This window comes from Zalophus californianus, chromosome 16 (assembly GCF_009762305.2).
Source record: "Zalophus californianus isolate mZalCal1 chromosome 16, mZalCal1.pri.v2, whole genome shotgun sequence".
Classification (NCBI taxonomy): domain Eukaryota; kingdom Metazoa; phylum Chordata; class Mammalia; order Carnivora; family Otariidae; genus Zalophus; species Zalophus californianus.
Window position 1 is genome coordinate 13,934,838 of NC_045610.1, and position 26,913 is coordinate 13,961,750.

Below are 26,913 nucleotides of genomic sequence, written 5' to 3' on the forward strand. Positions count from 1 at the left end.
AATGACTTCCAAGTCAGAGAGGAAGCCAGAAGTCTACATTTTATTTTACCTGATAATTGCTTGTAGTGAACATTTACGGTCTTTCTGACTTCTATTTCCCCTTTTCTAACAGCTATTAGTTTCTATTTGGCATCCAGGTGGTTTCTGGGCATGTGGTTCCACCTGAGGCACTGGCCTGGCCGCAGGGATGGTTCTACGTGGGCATGTGGCCTAAGCTAGTTTCATATAATTCTTTATAGTGAGTAAGGAAAGGGTTAAGGTCTAGGCAGGGAGAGGTAGGGGGCCCCTGGCTGGGCTCTGAAACTATTCCTGGCTGGCAAATTGCTAAGACAGAGTGAACAAGAGATAAGAGAATAGACCAGACCACCTGGCCCTGAATGTCAGGGAGTATATTTCTTTGGTGGCTACAGTGTAATCACAGAAAATAACCAAACCTCAAAGAATTAAGTCATTAAGGGTGTTATCAATAGTCTTTGCTCAAACCAAGAGGGCACAAGAATCTCAAGGCCACAAGCTTCCCAGTCAGTTCTCAATAAAAGACTGCCACTAAAAACCCTCAGTGGCAACCCATTCGGGACCCCTCTCCCTCTAGAGAGCTTCTTCTTTGCTTTCTGCTCTCACCTTCACTTAACAAACTGTCACTTCACTTCACCCTTTTGTGTCCGCAAGATTCATTCTTTGACTCCGTGAGACAAGAACCCTGCGATCCTGTAACAACACTAGCATTTCACAACTGGGTTTCCATGATAGAATTAAGCCCTATACAAAACTATCTGAATGACGATTTTCTCAATTCTCCCAAGGCTCCACAGCTATAGCAATGTTCTAGATGCACAGGACAGAAGCTAACTCGCTAGATAGAATGGACACCTTAGGTTATTAGAACTCAATTCCCTTTGGAACTCTGGCTGAGAAGAGCCACTCTAGACTTGCTCCTCATAAAGGAAGCTTTCAACTTTTAATGTTTGTGGGCCCTGCTCCTGGGCTCCCAGGAAAGATACACCTTTACCAAGGTCACAATGACGCCACCAAACTTCAAAGCACAAGCTCTTTCTGCCCTGAGCACACATTGTACATCAGCTTCATCAACAAATAACTTAAAAGAAACATTTCAAACTCAAGATGAGAATGAAAATCTCCCAGGGTTCTGCCTCCATACCTCCAAAGCCTGCAACCTTGCAGGTACTAAAAGCATAAGATAAAGTCTGTAATTTTCTGAAATGTCCTTCCTCACGATGATTTGTAACTCTTGATGTAACAAAAACATATACGATCCTGTAGTAAACATTCCTTCTCCAGAGCACTCTCTTCTTTGTGAAGATTATGTACCCCCGGCAGCTCTCCTCACTTGGGCTCGAATAAAAACTCTCCTCCTTTTTTTTAAGAAACGCTAAAAGGTTTATTTTGTGTCAACACTCCTGGTCAAGCAAAGAAACATCCTTGCCCTGAGAAGTCTAAGAGGCATCAAAAAGCTACCAAATGAACTGAGGGGCCAAAACGCAGGAAAAAAAAAAAAAAAAGAATCCCAGAGAGACACTGCTGACAATTTCCCTGCTTTCCCCACAAGCCATTTGTTGATTCCAAGACAGGGGCTGAGAGGCCGGGAGCGGAAGGTGTGGCTGAGGAGCTGAGCCGTGAGCCAAGCTTTAGCAGGCTTATGGAGCCAGAGAGACAAAAAGTGGAGGCAGAGTCCTGACAGAGAGAAGCACTCCAGGTTTTCAATTGGGACTTCCAACATGCTACTTTCTGGAAGTAACGCACAATAGGAAATAGGCGAACCCTCATCAACAATGTGCCTGAAACCACAGGATAGTACTGAACCTTATATATACTGTTTTTTCCACAGACATACCTAGGATAAAGTGTAATTTATAAAGTAGGTACAGTAAGAGATTAACAGCAATAAGAAAATAAAACAATTATAACAATAAACTGTAATAGAAATTATGTGAATGTGTTCTTTCCCTCTCTTAAAATATCTTAGCTCCTCTTGTGGTGATGTAAGGATGATAAAATGCCTACATGAGGAGATGAAGTGAGATGAATGGCATAGGCACCATGATGTAGCATCAGGATACTTTTGATGTTCTGAGGATGTGTCAGGAGGATCATCTGCTTCTTGACTGTGGTTGACCACAGATAACCAAAACCACAGAAAGCAAAACCACACTTAACGGGGGGACTACTGTATAATCAGAACTTACGTCCCAGAAGTTTTAACTAGGCTATGGGGAAAATGCCTAAATGTCCTGCAGTAACAACAGTTTCTCACAATCTGCCACAGCTCAAAAGGCCAAATTAAGCCACATTAACACTCAGGATTTTAAATAAAAGACATATTTATTGGGATGAAGAGGACAAAGAAGAAAACAGAGGCATGAGCTGTCATTACCCTTCCTTCTACCTCCTGTGTCCAAGTGTGTCCAAGGGAGATACTCCCAGGGTCTGGATGTCATCTCTTCTGGATGGTTGAGGAAGAAATGACTCATTGTGGAGGAGAACTTGGCTCCTGAGGGACACCATCTTACCAGGCAGAGAGTGATACAACACTGCAGCACAGCCTTGCTGTGGCCAGGGCCTGCTTTCCAGTGCTTTCCTTTGGTGAAAGAGGGGGAGGCTTTTTTCTCATGGGCACAGCTTCTGGGAGAGTAACAGATCAGAAGGTGAGCTCACCAGAAACCCTGTCCCACCTTTGTAGAACAATGTTGCTAGAGAAGCACAAAGTTGCTTTTGCTTTTGCCTGTTGTACTTAAAAGTTCTGGAGCTTCCTCTCCTTCCATCCTTCAAGGTCAATAAACACAAACAAAACAAAAACAGGATCTCTTGGCCCCTCCAATTAAAGTCTAGGTCATTATGAACTTTGTGGAGAATGATTCAGGAAATGTATCAAAGGCTCTGAACAATAAAAACATTTGGCCCCCCCAATTCCATTTCACCAATTGCCCCTAAGGAAACAATAACAGAGATGTACACATGGAGACACTATTGCCAAGTTGCAAACAATAGGAAAACTGAACGCAACTAAATATTGAAACAGTCTGTTAAATGCATTCTGCTATATTCATTAAATTGCACACTGAAATACTGTATAGGCATTAAGTTGTAATGTAGCTGAATATTTACTAACATAAAAAGGCATTATTAAGAGAGAAAGCAAGTTGCAAAACAATTTGAATTCATTCTGAAATATATATGTATATATGTATATATTTCAGAATGAACTGAGCAGAGATCAAAGTTTGGAATTTATACCAAATGTTCTAGAATTTATATCAAATAGTTGTCTTTGGGTAGCAGACAGGTGAGTATTTGGGGTTTGTTTTTATTTTAGTATTTCTACAAGAAATGCACATTGTTGTTTTACTAAAAACAATGAAAGGTAAAACTAATAGATATCTCGTAGTACCTCATTGTCTACAGACTCTATTTCGAGCTCCTCTATAAGACACTGGAGGCCATTTGAAATCCCTCCCACCTACTCCCTCAGCTTCACCACAGGTTGCTGCTTGTCTCACCAGGTACTCTCAGTTGGGTCACCCCCTCGCCTACCAGGCTTTTTCCTGCCTCTTTGTCTTTGTCCACCTGTTTCTGCTTAATAACAACCACAACAACTATGGGCCAATGACTGTCTCATGTAATCCTCACAGCTACCCTCTGAGTGACATGATGTTATTGTACTCAACGTTCTGATGAGAACACAAGGCCTAGCCAGGGATGACCATGACCACACAAGGGATAAGTCAGGCTGGGGCGAGAACGTTGGCTGGCTACTGCAGATAGGAAGATTCCCCTCCACACCATGTCCCTCCTCTCTCGCAGTGATCTTACTTTGCCCTGCCACTTTTCCTGGGTAACTCTTCATGTGGCATGGTGTTGCTTAAGTCTCAGCTCAGCTGTCACCACCCTAAGGAAGCCTTCCCTGAATCCTCCCTCACTAACAAGCCAAGCTAGGCTTTCCTCCTTTGTGCCCCCCAACCCTCCTGCCCAGAGCATAACCACTGCCTTCAGACATTGCCTTAAAACACTCTTCTTCCCTGTCTATTGTGAGCTCCTGATTCATGTTTGTACCCCAGATTGAGGCCCTTAATAGGCACCCAGTCATTATCAGTTACTTGAATTGAACCTCTGATCAATTCGATCCTCCATCTGTCAAAGTCTAGTCTGGCTCCACTGATTGATCTGCAAAGGATTATTCCCTCTTTGGAACTGCCACAGCCCAGTGACTAACCTTGTCAGTTGCTCTTCAGTTTCTATTCATTGCATTTTACATGGCTGGCTGAACCTAAGTAGAGGTTGAGTCTCACTGTTACCTCCTGCCTTCTGCTGCCTCCACAACCATTCCTATTCATGAGCTTGTGTTGAGAAGCTGGGGAGTTTTGTTTTGAGCGAAGGACTGAGTGGTAGCAAACAGAAGAGATGGGGCCACGGTAATGAAGGATGGGCTGCCCAGGGCTAGGGTGTTCCCCCAGAACTCAGGACCATGAGTGGATGTGTGCTAGAGAACACCAGAGACCCACCCCTCCCCGGGCCATAACTTGGCATATTTTGAAAGGCTGGGATGGTGGCCCTGTGGTCTTATGATCAGGAAAGTTGAAAGAATGATCCTGTAAAATTCTAGTATTAGTGTTAGCATTACCAAGGCTGGCAAGGTCTGGGGGACACCAGGTTACATAGAGGTGTCTGTTCTTCATCACAGATACAATATAAGCCCACTCTGAGCTAATTACTCTCCTGTCTCCCATAGGACAATACCTTGTACATGGTAGAGGAAATTCCCAGTCTCCAATTCGATACCCAAAATTATCTCAGGTCAACCTCTGGAAAGCTTTCCCTAGGAGCAGCCTTCCCAGAGCCCCATGCATTTCCTTGTTCCTCAGGCTGTAGATGAAAGGGTTCATCATGGGGGTCACCACAGCATACATCACTGTGGCTACTGAGTCCTTCGTGGAGTACGTTTGGAGGGGCTGCAGATATACCATACCAAGTGTCCCATAGAAGAGGGAGACCACAGCCAAATGGGAGGCACAGGTGGAGAAAGCTTTGTACTTCCCAGTGGCTGAGGGTATTCGGAGGATGGCTTTGACAATTTGGGCATAGGACATGATCATGAACCCTAAGGGGGTGAGGAAGATAAAGCAACCTGTAGCAATCAGCACTGTGTGATTGACTTGGGTGTTGGAACATGCGAGCCTCAGCAGGATGTATATCTCACAGAAGATGTAGTGGATCTTCTGGGAACCACAAAATGTCACCCTGGTCATAAGGAGGGTCTGGGTGAGGCCATAGAGGACAGAAAGTGCCCAACACAAGGTGAGGAGCAAAACACAGAGCCCAGGGCTCATGGCCGTGGTGTAGTGGAGGGGGCGGCAGATGGCCACATAGCGATCATATGCCATTGTGGCCAGGATGAGGTTGTCCAGGGCCACCAAGGAGACCAGGAAGTAGAGCTGTGTTAGACACCCCGCATAGGAGATGGCTTTGTTCTGAGACTGGAGGCTCACCAGCATCTTGGGGATTGTATTGGTGACAAAGAAGAGGTCTGTGAAGGAGAGGTTGGCCAGGAAGAGGTACATGGGAGTGTGCAGGTGGGGATCAAAGCTGATGGCCAGGATGATGAGCACATTTCCCACGACTGTGACCAGGTACATGGACAGGAACATCCAGAACAGAACCCGCTGCTGCTCAGGACTCTCTGAGAGCCCTAGGAGCAGGAACTCAGAGACTCCACTGTGATTGCTTCCATCCATTTCCCCAACTGTCTGCAACATAGGCACCAACAAATGTTTGTTTATTAAGTGTCCTCAATTGAACAAGGACATTCATATAAGCACAATTAACTGTTTTCTTAGCATTAAAATATCTGACTAAATTTTATAATTTATTTTTTAAAGATTTTGTTTATTTATTTGAGAGAGAGAGAATGAGAGAAAGAGAGAGAGAGAGAGCACATGAGAGGGGGGAGAGTCAGAGGGAGAAGCAGACTCCCCGCTGAGCAGGGAGCCCGATGCGGGACTCGATCCCGGGACTCCAGGATCATGACCTGAGCCGAAGGCAGTCGCTTAACCAACTGAGCCACCCAGGCGCCCTAAATTTTATAATTTAAAAATGTTATTATCAATTATACTTTGATAATATGTTATATTAGTTTCAGGTATACAACAGTGATTTGGCGATTCTTTTCATTATGCACTGCTTACCACAGTCTATGTAGTCACCATCTGTCACTATACAATGTTATTACAATATTATTGACTATATTCCTTATACTGTACTTTTCATTTCTGTGGCTTATTTTATAAATGGAAGTTGATACTTCTCAACCTAGGTCCCACCCACCTCGCCTCTGGCAAACACCAGTTTGCTCTCTGTATTTAAGTGTCTGTTTGGTATTTTTGTTTGTTTCTCAGTGTGGAGTCTGCTTTAGATTCTTTTTCCCTCTCCCTCTGCCCCTCCCATTTGTGCTCTCTCTCTCTCTAAAATATATAAATAAATCTTTCTTAAAAAGACAAGAAACAGGAAATGTTGACAAGAATGTGGAGAAAAGGGAACCTTTGTGGGAATGTAAACTGGTATAGCCACTGTGGAAAACAGTATGGAGGCTTCTCCAAAAATTAAAAATATAATATCTTAAGTTAACAACAAACTAATAACATGGAAAATCCTTATACAACTCAGTCATTCCAGCAACTTCTAATCTGGCATACTCAGTATTACAGGAATAATGTCTATGTCTTATTTAAAATTCTATCATCTTACAGTACCTGAAAAGTGTTTAACGATCTCTATGTGCTGATATCAAATAGATTTCTAACTGATACCTAGACCGGTGTATGCATTGTAAGAAATGGTTATTATACAATTGGACAAAAGGGGAGAGTAAAAATATTGGGAAGGAGAAGGAAACATTATTATTTGCTGATAGGATGGTCTATCTGGGGAACCTATAACAATCAACTGAAATGCTATTAGAAATACAAAGCAACCTCAGTAAAGTGGTCAATCACACAATGAACAGACCCCAAACAAAGAGTATTCTTAGTAAGACAAACAACGCCATGATTCCAACTGGGCTGTCAGATGCTGGTATCTCCGTTTGAGCCCCGCCACTTGCAGTGAAACTTCAGGCCCTTACCTGAGCTCCTTAAGACTTGCCCTCTCCATGTGAAAAGTGAGTGGTGGCAAATATAAAATTAAGCACTAAAGTGCTTAACACAAAGAGCTGGCATGTAGTGGGCACTGAATGCATATTGCCTATTACTATTATGAAAAATATATATAAACAATCATGAGGTGCAAATACAATGTGAAACAATCCTATTCACATTATCAACACAATATTCTAAGCATTAAGATGTTAAGAATCAGGCAGGACCTTCCAATTATCCTTTTCTCCATTTAATAATAAATGGACAGACTTGCTAATTTCTAGACAGAAAGATGGAATATTGCAAAGGTGTATATTCTCCTAAATTAATCTGGTTTATTTAACCTAGCTAAAGTCAAAATCACAACAAGATTTTGGGGAAACAAAGACTATGCTAAATTTCATATGAAAATAAGCCAGGAAAATTCTGAAAAAGTGTAAGAAGGGGACACTTTCTCTACCAACTATAAGGGACTCTGAACCCGTGAGGTCATGGTGCTGGAGGGCTGGGTAGAGCCCTAGAAGCAGACCCAAGGCAGGTAAGACTGAGTGGATTATTAAGGTAGTAGTTTAAAATGACGGGTTAAGGTTGCATTATTCAATAAATGGTGTTGGGATAGCTATTTAGGGGAAAATATTAGACCAACAACATTTTAAAAGTACTTAAGATTAAAACAGTTTATTGTGTCTTTCTTTCTTTTGAAAATCTATTGTAAGTGGAATGAAAACTTTGAAAATAAAAAATGAGAGAATATAACTAGACTTGATTTAATTCACCGTGTAGAGATAGATAACCACTCTTCACATTTCAATGTCTTTTTTTGTTGAGACATGAAGGACAAAAAGCAGTCAGTCTTATGAAGTCTTGAGCAAAGAGCCTTGTAGATAGAGATGTGTGTGCAAAGGCCCTGAGGAAGGGTTTGCCATGTTTATGGAATGAATAAGGGCCAGTGTGGCTGAGTGAGGAGGGTATGGGTGAGATGTGAGGTCATGCAGGCCAGCAGGGTCCAGAGCAGACAGTCTTTTTAAGGTTTTAAAATTTTATTCTAAGTGCAGTTAGGAAGACTTAAAGGATTTTAAGCAAAGGAGGGTATATATATATATATATATATATATATATATATATATATATTTGGCAATTATTTTTTTATTTGTATTTTATGATGGTATTTTAATAATCAGGTATGGCCGTGGGATTTTTGATCAGATGCTTTTTCAGTGCCCATTACTGGTAATAACTTCGCTGATATTAAACCATACTTTTCTTATTTATAAGTAAGATTGGTCCATTGTTTCTTATTGTATGGGCCAATCTTTTTCCTTTTTATCATGACATCTGTGTTAACCTCCATCTAAGTTAACTTCCACTTATTGTTAACTTCTATTTGAAATTTGTTGAAATGTCTTCCCTACCCTTAAGTATAAATTTTTAAAGATATTCTGTGGATTTTTTTTCCAAATAAAATTAGCTTTTTACTATATTGCAATCTATTAATTATAAACAAAAAAATTCATTATGAAAAATTCAAACAATACAAGAAAAATATTTAAAAAAAGGGAAAATTACCCCAGATTCTGTTAACATTTTGGTGAAATTCTTTCAGTTTTGTTTTTTCATTAAATCATTTTTATTCACTCAACAATGTCCTGGAGAACATTCTCTAAATCAATATTTTCAACATTTTTAATGGTTGCATACTATTGCATTTTATGATTATATCATACACATTTTTATCAATATGCTGATGATGGATATTTAGTTTTTTTTCCTGTTTTCCCTATTACAGAAATACACCAGTGAATATTTTTGTACATAGAGTTTGGATATATTTTTAGCTATAGTGAAAAGGATGCATACTTTTCATTTTCATACATGCTGCCAGAGGGTCCTAGGCTCATTCATCCTTTGCCAATCTCATTTGTGAAACATGTTTTAATTTTCACAGCTTTCACTAGAGGTAAATCAAGAGAAAGAAGTTTTTTAATTAACTCAATACCTCAAGGAAATAGCAAAATAGATTTTTGGAGCTAAATCACAAATATTGAGAAGGATATCTCTTGAAGAAGCAAGGACAATAGTCATAAATTAGACTGGCAGTTATTGAAGATACTTGAGATCCAGGAACTTCTTGCTTTTATGCTAGAAATCACTGTGATCATGCTGGGCACTGACACAAACACTAGACGGCTTATACTTGGTTTTCCTGCTTTTTTTGTAAATTTAATTTTATATTTCCTGAAAATCATAGTTGTATGCTATAAAGTACATTTTCATACACACACACAATTACTCTTGAAAAATATTTTCTCCACATTACTGGGTATTTTCCACACAGACCAAAAAGGAGAAAAATGTATACTCAACAATGTCATTTTGTGACTTTGGAAACAAACAAAAGGACATGGTTTTGATTAAGCATTTTTAGTTCTAGAAATTTATCTTAAAAAAGATATTATCAGGCAAAATATAAAAAATGTGTATATGTTTATCAGAGCCTTGTTAATAATAGTAAAAATGTCGAAACAACATAAACATTCAACAGTAGAGACTTTGCTTAAAAAATTACAGAATAGGCAAATCCATAGAGACATTAAGTCGACTCTGGGTTGCCAGGAGCTGTGGGAAGGGCAAAATGGGACTGTTAATGAGCCCGGGACTTCTTTTGGGAGTCACAAAAATGTTCTAAAATTAGATTGTGGTGACATTTGTGCAATTCCGTGAGCATATTCAAACCATTGAGTTGTATACTTTAAATGGGTTAATTTTAATGGTATTGGTGGTATACATGTATACACAATGGTATACGTCTCAATAAAGCTGTTCTAAAAAATTATGTAGTCCATTAAATCAGAGATTATGAACATCATAAATGTTAAAAATTTTTCTCATTTGTATGTGGAAAGATGTTTATAATAATTGCTGAATCAAAATTCCAGTTTATTCTTACACAATAAAATAGAAAACGTGCAGTTTTGACTTGAGCTGGTGATGCCTGCCCCGTGTTGTGACTGTGAGGAGGAGGAACAGGGAACTGTGTGGCACGTGCTCAGTGCTGGCTCAGCCCCCTCCCCAGCCATCCGGGTGCCTGGACTGGGTGGGGTGGGGGAGAGAGCCGGGACTCCTCCCTGACAGGAGCGAGTGTCAGAGGCAGGTAACAAGGCTGGGGAAAGCCAGAGGACATTTCAGGGACATTGGCCCATCTGCTTTCTAGCCCTCAAGGCAAGTGTTCCCCACATCTTGGTGTGCATCAGAATCATCTGTGATGCAGATTTTTTTTAAAAAAAGATTTTGTTTATTTATTTGACAGAGAGAGACACAGTGAGAGCAGGAACACAAGCAGGGGGAGTGGGAGAGGGAGAAGTAGGCCCCGCGCCCGGCAGGGAGCCCCATGTGGGACTTGATCCCAGGACCCCTGGGATCATGACCTGAGCTGAAGGCAGAGGCTTAACGACTGAGCCACCCAGGCACCCATGTGATGCAGATTTTTAAAAGATGCTCTGGTCCCCTTCCTTGAGATGATTCAGTGGCTCTGGGCTGAGGACCAAGTCCTTTTTAGCAGTGGTGATTCTCACTGTGCAGAAATGCTGTTCTGAGTCTGTAAAATTCAATGGGTTCTGAACACTTGTGTGGTCAGATGGCCTTAGAGACACGAACCCCTCTGCAGTGAGGGCAGAGAGTGTAGGGAAAGTATTCCAAACTTGATGTTGGAAAACTGTCCTTTGATCCCTCCTGTGTTGCTCCCTAACTGCAGGACCATGAGGAGAGCGTGCAACCTCCCTGAGCCTCCTCATCCCACCCAGGAAGCCTTTCTTGGAGGCTTGAGAATCACATGCAACAGAGCATGTGACAGCACTTTGAAAACTGGAGAGCGCTATAAAGATTGGAGGCATTGTTATTTACCTTTAAATACTAAAGGGTTAGATTATATGAAGAATTTTCAAAGTATGTGAGTATGTTTGTGTGACTTAGCAAATGGAGAAGAAAAGAGATAAGGAAAGGAAGGAAGAGAGAGAGAGGCTATGACATCCAAACCTACTCACTGCTCTGTGCTGGTGTTAGAGCTCACTCATTCTGTTGCCTCCACTTTTCTCCTCCATTCAACGAAAATTCACAGTCAGGACATAAAGGATCTTAAGTAAGACTGTGGGACTCAGGGCTGGAACAAGGTAAAGGTGAAAAGCAGGGGAGCTGGTGCCTGGATCTTTGATCCCCTAGCAGAGGAGACCAACTATAAGCCTGTGGGCACCCCAGCGAGGCTGGGGGACCCAAGAGCCGCTGCCTGAGTGCCGAGTTCAGGAAGGAAGTGGCTGAGTCAGGACTGTGTCCGGCCTATTTGTTAATTTGGGGGATGCCTCAGGGAAGCAATCCCAAGGCAGCTTCTTCTGACAAACATGGGTAATCACTCCAACGAACAAGGGTCTTGGGAAATGAGTCTTGTTTACAAGGAGTAAGCCAGATTCTCCTTCCCTCTTCTTCCACTTTGTTGCTTCCCCCTGCCCCCCTCCCTCCCTATTTTAGATGGATAGGATGAGTTTGGATGTCCCAAACCATAGATTACCTCAGCCCATCCTCTCTTAGACCAAACTCCTAGCACCACTGACTCAGAGATGATAGGATTCTAGATTCGAACAAGCCTATCTACCCCCTCCACACCCTCTAAATGGAGGAACTGGAATTTTAGCATCCCTGTCCAAAGAACACTTTGTCTTGTCTTTGTATCGCCTCTCTGATGGGGAGTTCACTACCTTAAAACAAATTTCAAGAAAAATGCTTCCAGTCTAATAGTTGGTAGTTGTAAAACAAATGTCTTCATTTGCAGTCCTCATCTAGGACACACTGCTGGAGGAGAGGATGAATGACCTCAGATTGTTCCTAGGTCCACTACTAGATGAGCCTCAATTAATTTATTGAAATGTTCTAGGCCTCAGTTTCCCCACTTTTCAAATCTAAAAGAAACCCTCCACTGGTCAAGTTTTGGGGTTTTTTTTCACTTTTTTAAAATTATTATTATGTTATGTTAATCACCATACATTACATCCTTAGTTTTTGATGTAGTGTTCCATGATTCACTGTTTGCATATAATACCCAGTGCTCCATGAGGTCACAGGTGTCTCGGTGCCTCCAGCCAGCCACCCCATGGAGTCAGTTCATATAGTTGGCCTCTCTCCTGATGCCCATGTCCCTGCATTCAGTCTTTACAAGCCGGACCCCCTTCTGGGAGCAGCCCAGACACCCAACACCTTTCATCAATAAAGAACCTCCGTTATACTCATGCCTAGGGGGTCTACCTTCCTTCTTTCTTACTTGATTCCTATATTGCTGGCAGGCACTGGGCTAGGTGCTGGGGAAAACCATGAACAGGGTGGACACAACCGCCTCCCGTCACGGAGCTTACAGACCAGTACAGGAGACATCTTCTAAAAGAAGACACCCAGGAAAGAAAGCAATCACAACAATGAGTGCCCCAAGGAAGAAGTAATCTGAAATAGAGAATAACTGGGGGAGGAATGGGCACCTTCTCAGATTGGTTGGTCAGGGAAAGTCTCCTTGAGAAACATTCAAGCTGAGACCAGATGGCTGAGAGGGTGCCAGCTCCTCAGGGAGTCAGGGAAAGAGCTTTCCGGAGAGAGGGAACAGCATCTGCAAAGCAAAAAACCCCGTGTTCAAGGACTACAAGAAAGCCAGTGCTGGTACTTTGTCAGCAAAGCTGTAAGGGGCACAAGTTGAGTGGGGGGAGGTACACAGGGGCAGATGAAGCCAGGGAGTCATTATGGCTTTTATTCTAACTGCAACAAGGAGTCATCGAAGCAGTTTCAGCCGGTGGAGCGGAATGGTTCGATTTAGGTTGAATGGCTCACTCTGGTTGCCCTGAGGATAACAGGCTAGAGACAGATAGGAACAGCTGTGGCCCAGATGAGTAGGGACAGTGGACTGCACCAGGATGGGAGTAGGAGAGAGAGGAAAAGAGATGATCTAGCTACCCTTGGAGATGAAATCATGAAGTTCAATAGGGTACTGGACCCTAGAGATATAAGAAAGAGTAAACTCTGGGCACCTGGGTAGCTCAGTTGGTTGGGCGTCACACTCTTGGTTTCTGCTCAGGTCATGATCCCAGAGTCTTGGGATCAAACCCCACGTCAAGTTCCCAGCTCAGCGGGAAGTCTGCTTCTCCCTCTCCCTCTGCCCCTCCCCTGCACTTGCTTGCTCACTCACTCTCTCTCAAATAAATAGATCATTAAAAAAAGAGGAAAGAAAGAAAAGGTAAAATCAAGGATGACCTTTTATTTCTGACTTGGAGGACCTAAGGAAGGAGCATACTGAATTAACATAGGGAAGAGTTTGAACTTCTGAGAGGTGAGTAAGGGAGACAGCAAGAAGATATTTAGGTATAAGACCTCTTAGATGGTGGCATAAATTTGGAAGACATTCACATATAAAAGATACCTAGAGCCATAGAGGCATATAATTTGACCCTATAAATCTACTGCTATGGATAGAAGTCCTAATAAATCATCCAAAATGGAATCAGCTTTATAAACAAACATATCCGTCACAATATTATTTATAATTTTTTAAATAAAAAGAGCCTAAATACCTATCAATTAGGAAATGCTTAAGCCCATTATGCTACCTATAACTGGTGAAATATTATGCAACATGTTTCTGGGCATGGGAAATTCCTTATGAGATAAGACAACAAAAGGAAAACTATTTCTACATGCACACAAAAAATATTAGAAGTAAATATACCAACGTATTACATGCAGTCATCTCTGGGTGATGGGATTAGAGGGTGATTTTTACTTAGGTTTGTTTCCCACTAGACCAAGATCTAGGTTTTCTCTGGGTAAGAATCACTCATTCCTCTCAAATTCACAGGGCCCAGCCGAAGACTTGGGGCCTCGAGGACATTACTGGTATTTGCCTATTGGGAGATTAGTTGGTTAAGGCTCCATCCAGCAAGATTTGGCTTCCTCCATACTCCTCAGCTCAGATGTTAATTAGTAAGAAACTATGGCCCACAGAGGATTGCACAAGAAATTTAGGTTTGGGAGTTTCTTGAACAGTGTCTGAGAATGTGGCTCTGAAGCGCCTCAGAGCAGCATGACATTGGATAAAACTGACATACGCTCCTCCTGAAAAACACTTTCTGGTTCCAGGACTTTAAGTTTTTTTTTTTTTCCAAGGGAGTTATTTCTTTATTCAACAAACAATTTTGAAACAGATAGTTTTCCAGACACTGTGAAAACACTAAGGAAATGACACAAAGATAAAATGCCTAGATCATTGTAACTGATAATAACAGCTGAGATCTATTATCTACCTCATAAGAAGCATTGTATTAGGCTCTTTACATATATTAGCTCATTGTATGCTGACAAAAATTGGGAGGACGATTATTATGTCTATTTTAGAGAGAAGAAAACTTAAGATTCAAACATACACAATAAACTTGCTTAACATTTTACAGCTAAAATTATCCAGGTTTTACAGCTAACACTTCCTCTATGATTCCAAAGCCCACTCATTTTCTACTCTCTCACTACCCCTCTTTTTTTAAATTTTTTATTGTTATGTTAATCACCATATATTACATCATTTGTTTTCGATGTAGTGTTCCATGATTCATTGTTTGTTCATAACACCCAGTGCTCCATGCAGAATGTGCCCTCTTTAATACCCATCACCAGACTAACCCATCCCCCCACCCCATCCCCTCTAGAACCCTCACTTTGTTTTTCAGAGTCCATCATCTCTCATGGTTCGTCTCCCCCTCTGACTTACTGCCCTTCATTCTTCCTCTCCTGCTATCTTCTTCTTTTTCTTTTTTCTTAAAATATGTTGCGTTATTTGTTTCAGAAGTACAGATCTGTGATTCAACAGTCTTACACAATTCACAGTGCTCACCGTAGCACATACCCTCCCCAATGTCTATCACCCAGCCACCCCATCCCTCCCACCCCCGACCACTCCAGCAACACTCAGTTTGTTCCTGAGATTAAGAATTCCTCATATCAGTGAGGTCATATGATACATGTCTTTCTCTGATTGACTTATTTCACTAAGCATAACACCCTCCAGTTCCATCCACGTCATTGCAAATGGCAAGATCTCCTTCCTTTGATGGCTGCATAATATTCCATTGTGTATATATACCACTTCTTCTTTATCCATTCATCTGTCGATGGACATCTTAGCTCTTTCCACAGTTTGGCTATTGTGGACATTGCTGCTATAAACATTGGGGTGCACGTACCCCTTCGGGTCCCTACATTTGTATCTTTGGGGTAAACACCCAGTAGTGCAATCGCTGGATCGAATGGTAGCTCTAATTTCAGCTGTTTGAGGAACCTTCATACTGTTCTCCAGAGTGGTTGCACCACCTTGCATTCCCACCAACAGTGTAGGAGGGTTCCCCTTTCTCTGCATCCCCGCCAACATCTGTCGTTCCCTGACTTGTTAATTTTAGCCATTCTGACTGGTGTGAGGTGGTATCTCATTGAGGTTTTGATTTGGATTTCCCTGATGCCGAGCGATGTTGAGCACTTTTTCATGTGTCTGTTGGCCATTTGGATGTCTTCTTTGGAAAAATGTCTGTTCATGTCTTCTGCCCATTTCCTGATTGGATTATTTGTTCTTTGGGTGTTGAGTTTGATAAGTTCTTTATAGATGTTGGATACTAGCCCTTTATCTGATCTGTCATTTGCAAATATTTTCTCCCAAACTGTCGGTTGTCTTTTGGTTTTGTGGACTGTTTCTTTTGCTGTGCAAAAACTTTTGATCTTGATGAAATCCCAATAGTTCCTTTTTGCCCTTGCTTCCCTTGCCTTTGGCGATGTTTCTAGGAAGAAGTTGCTGCGGCTGAGGTCGAAAAGATTGCTGCCTGTGTTCTCCTTTAGGATGTTGATGGACTCCTGTCTCACATTCACGTCTTTCAACGATTTGGAGTCTGTTTTTGTGTGTGGTGTAAGGAAATGGTCCAGTTTCACTCTTCTGCATGTGGCTGTCCAATTTTCCCAACACCATTTGTTGAAGAGACTGTCTTTTTTCCATTGCCCGTTCTTACCTCCTATGTCAAACATGAGCTGACCATAGAGCTGAGGGTCCATTTCTGGGCTCTCTACTCTTTTCCATTGATCTATGTGCCTGTTTTTGTGCCAGTACCATATTGTCTTGATGATGACAGCTTTGTAATAGAGCTGGAAGTCCGGCATTCTGATGCCACCAGCTTTGCTTTTCTTTTTCAATATTCCTCTGGCTATTTGGGGTCTCTTCAGGTTCCATTCAAATTTTAGGATTATTTGTTCCATTTCTTTGAAAAAAGTGGATGGTATTTTGATGGGGATGGCATTGAATGTGTAGAGTGCTCTACGTATCTTTGACATCTTCACAATGTTTGTTCTTCCAATCCATGAGCATGGAACGTTTTTCCATTTCTTTGTGTCTTCTTCAATGTCTTTCACGAGTATTTTATAGTTTTCTGAGTAGAGATCCTTTGCCTCTTTGGTTAGATTTATTCCTTGGTACTTATAGCTTTGGGTGCAATTGTAAATGGGATCGACTCCTTGATTTGTCTCTCTTCTGTCTTGTTGTTGGTGTATAGGAATGCCACTGATTTCTGTGCATTGATTTTATAGCCTGCCACTTCACTGAATTCCTGTATGAGTTCTAGCAGTTTTGGGGTGCAGTCTTTTGGGTTTTCCACATACAGTATCCTATCATCTGCAAAGACTGAGAGTTTGACTTCCTCTTTGCCCATTTGGATGTCTTTGATTTCTTTTTGTTGCCTGATTCCTGTGGCTAGGACTTCTAGTACTATGTTGAATAGCAGTGGTGACAGTGGACATCCCTGTCGCGTTCCTGAGCTTAGGGGAAAAGCTGAGAGCTTTTCCCCATTAAGAATGATATTTGCTGTAGGTTTTTCATAAATGGCTTTTATGATAGTGAGGCATGTACCCTCTATCCTTATACTCTGAAGAGTTTTGATCAAGAAAGGATGCTGTACTTTGTCAAATGCTTTTTCTGCATCTATTGAGAGGATCCTATGATTCTTGTTCTTTCTTTTGTCAATATATTGTATCACGTTGATTGATTTGCAGATGTTGAACCAACCTTGCAGCCCAGGGATAAATCCCACTTGGTCATGGTGGATAATCCTTTTAATGTACTGTTGGATCCTATTGGCTAGTATTTTGGTGAGAATTTCTGCATCCATGTTCATCAAGGATATTGGTCTGTAATTCTCCTTTGTGATGGGGTCTTTGACTGGTTTTGGGATCAAGGTAATGCTGGCCTCATAAAATGAGTTTGGAAGTTTTCCTTCCATTTCTATTTTTTCGAACAGTTTCAGGAGAATAGGTATTAATTCTTCTTTAAATGTTTGATAGAATTCCCCTGGGAAGCCATCTGGCCCTGGGCTTCTGTTTCTTGGGAGATTTTTGTTAACTGCTTCAATTTCCTTAGTGGTTATAGGTCTGTTCAGGTTTTCTATTTCTTTCTGGTTCAATTTTGGTAGTTGATACATCTCTAGGAATGCACCCATTTCTTCAGGTTATCTAATTTGCTGGCATAGAGTTGCTCATAATATGTTCTTATAATTGTTTGTATTTCTTTGGTGTTGGTTGTGATCTCTCCTCTGTCATTCATGATTTTGTTGATTTGGGTCATTTCTCTTTTTTCTTTGATAAGTCTGGCCAGGGGCTTATCAATCTTGTTAATTCTTTCAAAGAACCAGCTCCTAGTTTCGTTGATCTGTTCTACTGTTCTTTTGGTTTCTAGTTCATTGATTTCTGCTCTGATCTTTATTATTACTCTTCTCCTGCTGGGTTTAGCCTTTCTTTGCTGTTCTTTCCCCAGCTCCTTTAGGTGTAGGGTTAGGTTGTGTATTTGAGACCTTTCTTGTTTCTTGAGAAAGGCTTGTATTACTATATACTTTCCTCTCAGGACTGCCTTTGCTGTATCCCAAAGATTTTGAACAGGTGTGTTTTCATTTTCATTGGTTTCCATGAATTTTTTTAATTCTTCTTTAATTTCCTGGTTGACCCATTCATTCTTTAGTAGGATGCTCTTTAGCCTCCATGTATTTTAGTTCTTTCCGACTTTCCTCTTGTGATTGAGTTCTAGTTTCAAAGCACTCTGGTCTGAAAATATGCAGGGAATAATCCCAATCTTTTGGTACCGGTTGAGACCTGATTTGTGACCTAGGATGTGATCTATTCTGGAGAATGTTCCATGGGCACTAGAGAAGAATGTGTATTCCGTTGCTTTGGGATGGAATGTTCTGAATATGTCTGTGAAGTCCATTTGGTCCAGTGTGTCATTTAAAGTCTTTATTTCCTTGTTGATCTTTTGCTTAGATGATCTGTCCATTTTAGTGAGGGGCATGTTAAAGTCCCCCACTATTATTGTATTGTTGTCAATGTGTTCTTTGCTTTTGTTATTAACTGCCTTATATAATTGGCTGCTCCCATGTTAGGGGCATAGATATTTCAATTGTTTAATCTTCTTGTTGGATAGACCCTTTAAATAGGATATAGTGTCCTTTCTCATCTCTTATTACAGTCTTTGGTTTGAAATCTAATTTATCTGATATAAGGATTGCCACCCCAGCTTTCTTTTGGTGTCCATTAGCATGGTAAATCGTTTTCCACCCCCTCACTTTCAATCTGGGGGTGTCTTTGGGTCTAAAATGAGTCCCTTGCAGACAGCATATTGATGGGTCTTGTTTTTTAATCCAATCTGATAGCCTGTGTCTTTGGATTGGGGCATAGAGCCCATTTACATTCAGGGTAACTATTGAAAGATCGGAATTTAGTGCCATTGTATTGCCTGTAAGGTGACTGTTACTGTATATTGTCTGTGTTCCTCTCTGGTCTATGCTGCTTTTAGTCTCTCTCTTTGCTTAGAAGACCCCTATCAATATTTCTTGTAGGGCTGGTTTCGTGTTTGCAAATTCCTTTAGTGTTTGTTTGTCCTGGAAGATTTTTATCTCTCCTTCAAATTTCAATGACAGCCTAGCTGGATATAGTATTCTTGGCTGCATATTTTTGTCGTTTAGTGCACTGAAGATATCATGCCAGTCCTTTCTGGCCTGCCAGGTCTCTTTGGATATGTCTGTTGCCAATCCTATGTTTCTATCACTATAGGTTACATATCTCTTCTCCCGAGCTGCTTTCAGGATTTTCTCTTTGTCTCTGAGACTCGTAACTTTTACTATTAGATGTCAGGGTTTGGCTTATTTTTTTTTATTTTGAGAGGGGTTTTCTGTGCCTCCTGGATTTTGATGCCTGTTTCCTTCCCCACATTAGCAAAGTTCTCTGCTATAATTTGCTCCAATATACCTTCTGCCCCTCTCTCTCTTTCTTCTTCTTCTGGGATCCCAATAATTCTAATGTTGTTTCATCTTTCGTATCACTTACCTCTCAAATTCTGCCCTTGTGATCCAGTAGTTGTTTATCTCTCTTTTTCTCAGCTTCTTGATTTTCCATCATTTGGTCTTGTATATCACTGATTCTCTCTTCTGCCTCATGTGTCCTAGCAGTTAGTGCCCCCATTTTTTATTTCACTTCATTAATAGCCTTTTTGATTTCGATCTGGTTAGATTTCAGTTCTTATATTTCTCCAGGAAGGGTTTCTTTACAACATCCATGCTTTTTTCAAGCCCAGCTAGTATCTTTAAAGTCACGATTCTGAACTCTAGTTTCACATCATACTAATGTCCGTATAGAGTAGTTCCCTGGCAGATGGTATTACCTCTTGTTCTTTTTGCTGACGTGATTTTTTTTGTCTTCTCATTTTGTCCAGAGGAGAATAGATGAATGAGAGAACAAAATGCTAACAGGTTAACAACATCCCCAGAAAATATACTCTAAACAAATCAGAAAAGACCTGAAACCAGGGAAAAGAAAGGGAAAGAATGAAAAAAGAAAGAGGAAAAAAAAAGGATAAAAACAAACAAAAACAGAATAAAACAAAAATGAACAGAATATGATCAAATATGATCAGGCTAGTGCACAGATCAGTGCCACACACTAGCTTTTGTGTGTATTTTGGTCTGTTAGAAGAAAGTGCCTCCTAAAATTTTAAAGAAAGAAAGACTTATATATGTACAAAATAAGGGTTGATACAATGAAGGGATGGAAGATGACTGTAAAGATGAAAATTATAAAAGATTTTATAAAAGGAATTGATAAGATATGTTGTTTGGAAAAAAAGAAGATTAAAAAAAAAAAGAAAGGGAGAGATGCAATCAGGCAGGGGACTAGAACAAACCCATACACTAGTTATTTAGGATACATTTTGATCTGTTAGAAGAAACTGTATTCCAAAATTTTAAAGAGGGAACAACTTATATATATATGCCAAAAATAAGGGTAACTACTATGAAGGGAGGGAATATGAATCAAAAAATGAAAAATGGAAAATTCTTTTTTTCAAAAAGGGATTGATAAGATGTTCGTTGAAAAAGGGGAAAAAAAATTAAAAATAAAACAGTTAAAAAAATTAACTTTGAAAAACTAATGAATCATGGTAAAAAAGCCATGAATTCTATGTGTAGTATTCCCCTAGCGCTGGACTTCTCCCGTTCTCCTTGATTGGTAAACTTGGTCTTGGCTTGCCAGCTGTTCGTGCTGATCTTCTGGGGGAGGGGCCTGTTGTCATGGTTCCCAAATGTCTTTGCCGGAGGCGGAATTGCCCCCCCCCTTGTTGTTCTGGACTAAGTAATCTGCTTGGGTTTGCTTTCGGGAGCTTTTGTTCCCTGCAAGCTTTCCGTACAGCTTTGGAGGACGAGAGTGAAAATGGTGGCCTCCCAATCTCCGCCTGGAGGAGCTGAGAACTCAGGGCCCCACTCCTCAGTGCGCTCCCAGAGAAAAGCAGTCAGTCACTCCCGTGTCCCCGGTCTCCGGCCGCACTCCATGCTCACCCGGCCTGTGACCGAGTGTTTCTATCTCTGGCACCTGACTCGGTGTGGAGTCTCCAAACCCAGCAGATCCCTGCGGTATGCTCCTGCACCGCTCCTCCCTGGGGAGGAAGGAGAGTCTCCCCGGATCTGCCGCTTGTTGGGTCCCTGCTGGAGGAGCAGTGGCCCGACTGGGCCGCGGATCACAGTTTATGGCAACCCTGAGCTGAGAGCCCACACCTCGGTTCAGTCTCTGCAGCCGGCTTCCCCGCTCCGATACCTGGGAGCTCTGCCGCACTCAGGCACCCCCGGTCTTTCTGTGACCCCGAGGGTCCTGAGACCACACTGTCCCGCGAGGGTTCCACCCCCCGCTTAGCCGCTGGAGCGATGTCCCTCAGCGGAGCCGACTTCTAAAAGTTCTGATTTTGTGCTCTGCGGCTCTATCACTTGCTAGAAACGGCCAACAGAGGCCCCCTCCCCCGCCATCTATCCTCCCGAGTATCGCCTCGGATTCACTTCTCTGCAGGTCCTACCTTCTAGTAAGTGGTCGCTTCTCTGTTCAGGAGAGTTGTTGCTACTCTCTTCTTCGATCTGTTGAGTTCATAGGTGTTCAGAATGGTTTGATCCCTATTCAGCTGAATTCCTGGGACCAGATGAAATCCAGGTCTCCTACTCCTCTGCCATCTTGCTCCGCCCCCGCTGGTTTTGTTATTAATGTCTACTTTTATTGCAATTTTTTCAGAGATCATTAGTTGAATTATTATTGTTTTTCGGGATTTTTTGAAATTTTTTCTGTGGCCTTATGTATTTTTTTTTATACTCTCTAGGAACTTGAAAGTAAGTATTTATTACTATTACTAGAACATAGCAATATATATTATATATACCCATTTATGTATACATACATATGTATATATTCATACACATATTCACATGCATATATTCACAAACATATCTTATTATTTTTGTTTCATATTATCTATTCTTACTTTTTTAAAAGTGCTTTTAAGGATGAATTCTTTTTTTTTAAAGTAAACTCTACCTCTCACATGTGGCTTGAACTCATGACGCTGAGATAGAGTCACATGTTCTACTGACTGAGACAGCCGGACACCCCTATTCTTGTCTACATTTAATCACTTGATCTGCCTTGGATGACAGACGTGTATTTAAGTCTGATGTGTCCTACTTTCCAGACTAATAGCCCTGACCCTCTGTTCTTATACCTGGAGTGACTTCTCTGATTGCTGAATTTTGGGCCTCAGCTTCTCTGTTCTCATCAGGAATCTGATCATTTTCAGGAAAAACTTTGTTCTGTTCTTCCACACTTTATGTTTTATGAAGGCAGGCTGTTCCCCTCTGGAGAGGCCTATGATCGTCCAGCTGAGCCTGTGAAAGGGAAAATAGATTAATTTTGGAGGAGTATTACAAAGCTCATTTAGTGAACACAGCTAATATAAATTCTCCAACCTAGTCTTTTTCAGTAACAAAGATGATTCTTTTTCTCCATCTGACTGACTGACTCTGTGACTAACCCTTAGTTGGTTCTATACATGGGAAAGGGCAGGATTTTCATGTATTGAGGTTAGAGATTATGAGTCCTTCTTTGTCATTACAGATAACTGAAGAAGAGTTATCTTTACATATCATTATTAAATAGCTGATTGCTAAATTGGTTTCTGGAGGAATGGATAACCTGAAACTATCTTCAGAATACTGACGTTTGGGCATGATGGGTCAGAAGAGGTAGTCTGGGGTCTGAGAGAGATTTGTCATCAGTTGAATGGGTAGAGAACCTTGAATCAAAATATCATAGGATTTTAACATAGGCAATTATGTCTACCCCGTTAGATTGAAAATTCTTAGGAGGTAAGGATTATCAGTGTCCTATTTACCTGGCACTCTACCAGGTCCAGAGCTGGTGCTTAGTCTCTTTTGAATGAATGAATCAATGAATGAATGAGTGAGTGAATGAATGAACGCTTTTTGACACCCCTGAGAATACAGCTGAAGAAATAGCAATTACAACTAAAGAAATCTGGGACAGAAAGGAGCGTAGAGAAATAAACCAGGAAAGAAATCTACTTTAATTCTCTTAAATTGTATCTCTCCCACTTCCTAGCACATTAGTAAGTTTTAATAAAAATATACAGTGCCCATAGTATGTGATCAATAAAAATACATTAAGGCCATTCTCTCTTCTCTAGAGTTCAGAGAATGGCACATTCATCAACGATCTAAAGTATGTTTAGAGAGTTTTAATGGGTCTCACTGGCGGTCTCTTTCTCAGACTTCCGGGATCATGGCAGGAGGGAACCAGACCAGCATCTTTGAGTTCCTCCTCTGGGGACTCTCAGAGTGACCAGAGAAGCACCTCTTCCTGGTGTTCCTGTGGATGTACGTGGTCACTGTGGCTGGGAACCTGCTCATTGTCCTCGCACTTGGCACTGATGCACGTCTCCACATGCCCATGTACTTCTTCCTTGCCAGTTTGTCCTGTGCAGACATCCTTTTCACCTCCACCACTGTGCCCAAGGCTTTGGTGAACATCCAGACTCAGGGCAGGTCCATTTCCTACACAGGATGCCTGATTCAGCTCTACTTCTTCTTGACTTTTGGGGACATGGACATCTTTCTCCTGGCCACAATGGCCTATGCCCACTATGTGGCCATCTGCTACCTTCCCCACTACAAGATGGTCATGAGCCGCTGGCGCTGCACCCTCCTGGTTACTGCCTGCTGGATCCTTATGAGTCTTGTTGCCATGACCCACACTTTCCTCATCTTTCGACTTTCCTTTTGCTCTAAGAAGATCATTCCTGACTTCTTCTGTGATCTGGGACCCCTGATGAAGGTGTCTTGCTCTGACACTCAGGTCAATGAGCTTGTGCTCCTCTTCTTGGGTGGAGTAGTCATTTTAATCCCCTTTATGCTCATCCTGGTCTCTTATACCCATATTGTTTCAGCCATCCTCAGAATCCCCTCTGCCCAGGGAAGGTGCAAGGCCTTCTCTACCTGTGGGTCACACCTGGCTGTTGTTGCCCTGTTCTTTGGGACAGCGATCAGGGCTTATCTGTGCCCCTCATACTCTTCCTCCAACTCCATAGAAGAGGATACAGTAGCTGCTATCATGTACACAGTGGTAACTCCTCTGCTGAACCCCTTCATTTACAGCCTGCGGAACAAGGACATGAAGTGTGCCCTGGCGAGATTTCTCAGGGGCAAAGTCTTCTTTTCATGGAGCCAGTGACTTCTGTAGTGATGATGCAGGTGTCCTCCATCCCCTCCAGTGAGGAACTTCACAGAAATGTCTACCTCAGGTTTTTCACTTCTGACTCCCACATATGCCTTTTCACCACTCCCTTTCCCGAATTGCTTTATGAGTTTGATATTGTTGAGGAAAATCATGCTTTAAAGTTAATATGTTAGGAGTTGCTTATTTACTCATTTATTTCACTTATAACTTTCCACAAGGAAAAATGCCTTTTGCAATGTTTTTAATTCTAAAAGTCTGTGCAGCCTTTTATGCTAGTTCACCAAAATTCAATTAGTGAGGTCATGGAAAGTGGATTAGTGATCAAAATATTAGCAAGTAAGGACAATATTGGATGGCAAAGAGTTTACAACTTTGAGTATACACGTGAATATACTTTATTTTTTCTTACAAAAATAAGAAATTATATAAACACTTATTGCTTCAAGGTTGTGAGTCAAAAATCTTTGCTATTAAAGCTCTCAACAATATGGAATGATCTATGTCATTGTCAGTGAGCAGACTTTTGAACAATTTATAGTGAGAAGATTAAATAAATTTAAATTAAATATTATGGCAACTAGTGTGTAGCTATTCTCTGAACTTCTTCCTTATCTGCTTAAGTCATAGCTGATTGTGAAAGCTGATTTTCACATCTGCAGTAAAGGAATCTTGTGTGTTCTCAAGGTTCTTTCTGTTGAAACTTGTGGCCTCTAGACTCAACCAAGACCAAATCAAAGATAACCAAGACTTATGATTTTTATTTCTGCAGTGGAAAAGTTGCAATTCCATACCAAGACAGAGTGAATACAAAATCATTGCCTAAAGTCGCGGTCATGGAACAAATTCATTGCAGAGCTTTGTAAGGAAAGAGTTCTAGATTGGTGCCCAGGATTCCCAGATCTTAACCTCAGTGCTTCCACTTATTTTGTTTAAGACTAGTCTTCTCTTTTGTGAGATAAAATTATTGACATTTTTTCCTGCCTACCTAACGGGAACTTTGTGGGGAAAATGCTTATGGTTTGGCTATTATAATAGAGAGATTGTAAATTATTATAGATTTAAAAAGCTGGACATTTATTTCTTTCTCATATACATGTAAGTAGTCCAGGTGTGAGATGTTGGCTACAAAATCATCAAGCAAACCAGGCTACTTCTCTCTTGTTTTTCTGAGACCATCAAAGAATGGTTCCATAGCCATTAAACTTCTGCCTTGGTCTTCATTTCAACCAATAGGAAGGGAGAAAGTGTCACCTGGAGGATCCAAATTTTCCCATTAGGACAAAATCTGGAGAAGTGGCACACACCTCTTCCATTTATATCCTATTGGCCAGAACTTGGTCACTTGGCCTCACCTGGCTGCAACTGGGCCTGGGAAATATATTCTCTATAATTGGTGGCCATATTCCCAGCTAATATTATATTAGCATGGAAGAAGCACAAACCTTGCATTAGTGCAACACCAGCCATCTCTGCTATAGTTAGGTGCCATTATGGCAATGAAAAGCCCTGCTACGATGAAGAGCTCATGAAAACAGGAGAGTTTGTGGGCACTCAGTCACTCTCTAAATATTCAAGCCTATTGGGATACAAGCTAAGGAGATGTCTTCTTCCTAGTGACCACAGAAACTGTCAATGGAGTGGCAACAATGGGAGTGGCTGATAGAAATTTTGAGAAATCTGATACATTCTTCTTTAAGATAACTCTGTCCCCCTCGCCTCCTCTAGGTGAGTACCTAAAGGGATAGAATCTGACCTTTGGCTACTCTGAACACCCATCACCAAACAGGGTAATGATATTCCTGGTGAACATGAGTTCACATGTGAAACTAACCTGAAATCAGCAAGGACAAATGGAATAAATATAAATGAACAACATATACCACATGAATCTAAATTATTGGAAAAGAGTTAGAATTTAAAATAAACCTGATGAATATACTCAAGGTTATTGGGGAGGATATTAAGAATATGAAACATGGGATGAGAGGCAAGAAGGCGGAGGAGTAGGAGACCGAGATTTCGTCTGGTCTCAGGAATTCAGCTGAATAGGGATCAAACCATTCTGAACACCTACGAACTCAAAAGGAGATCGAAGAGGAGAGTAGCAACAACTCTCTGAACAGAGAAGCGACCACTTACTGGAAGGTAGGACGTGCGGAGAAGTGAATCCGAGGCGATATTCAGGGGGATAGACGGCGGGGGAGGGGCCTCCGTCGGCCGCATCTGGCAAGTGCTAGAGCCGCGGAGCACAAAACCGGAACTGTTAGAAGTCGGCTCCGCTGAGGGACGTCGCTGCAGTGGCTAAGCGGGGGGTGGAATCCTCCCGGGACAGTGTGGTTTCAGGACCCTCGGGGTCACAGAAAGACCGGGGGAGCCTGAGTGTGGCAGAGCTCCCAGGTATCGGAGCGGGGAAGCCGGCTGCAGAGACGGAGCCGAGGCGCGGGCTCTCAGCTCGGGGTGGCCATAAACTGTGATCTGCGGCCCAGTCGGGCCACTGCTCCTCCAGCAGGGACCCAACAAGCGTCAGAGCCGGGGAGACTCCCCTTCCTTCCTGGGGAGGAGCGGCGCGGGAGCGCACCGCAGGGATCTGCTGGGTTTGGAGACTCCACAC

At 41.7% G+C, this 26,913-nt stretch overlaps 2 protein-coding genes across 2 annotated transcripts; one reads left to right on the forward strand and one right to left on the reverse strand.

The window, feature by feature from the left end:
• Positions 1-4,805: 4,805 nt before the first annotated feature.
• On the reverse strand, positions 4,806-5,771 carry LOC113907971 (olfactory receptor 1D2). Its single transcript, XM_027567799.2, has one exon. The coding sequence runs from the start codon at positions 5,766-5,768 to the stop codon at positions 4,806-4,808; it is 963 nt and encodes a 320-aa protein (XP_027423600.1). The 5' UTR covers positions 5,769-5,771.
• A 17,514-nt stretch (positions 5,772-23,285) lies between these two features.
• LOC113908146 (olfactory receptor 1P1-like) lies at positions 23,286-24,296 on the forward strand. Its single transcript, XM_027568188.1, is given in 1 exon segment — positions 23,286-24,296. A coding segment is annotated over 1 exon segment (948 nt). The 5' UTR covers positions 23,286-23,348.
• Positions 24,297-26,913: the final 2,617 nt, after the last annotated feature.

Bases quoted from the DNA above. Each gene is read 5' to 3' on its own strand.
- LOC113907971 (XM_027567799.2), bottom strand. From the start codon at position 5,768: ATGTTGCAGACAGTTGGGGAAATGGATGGAAGCAATCACAGTGGAGTC.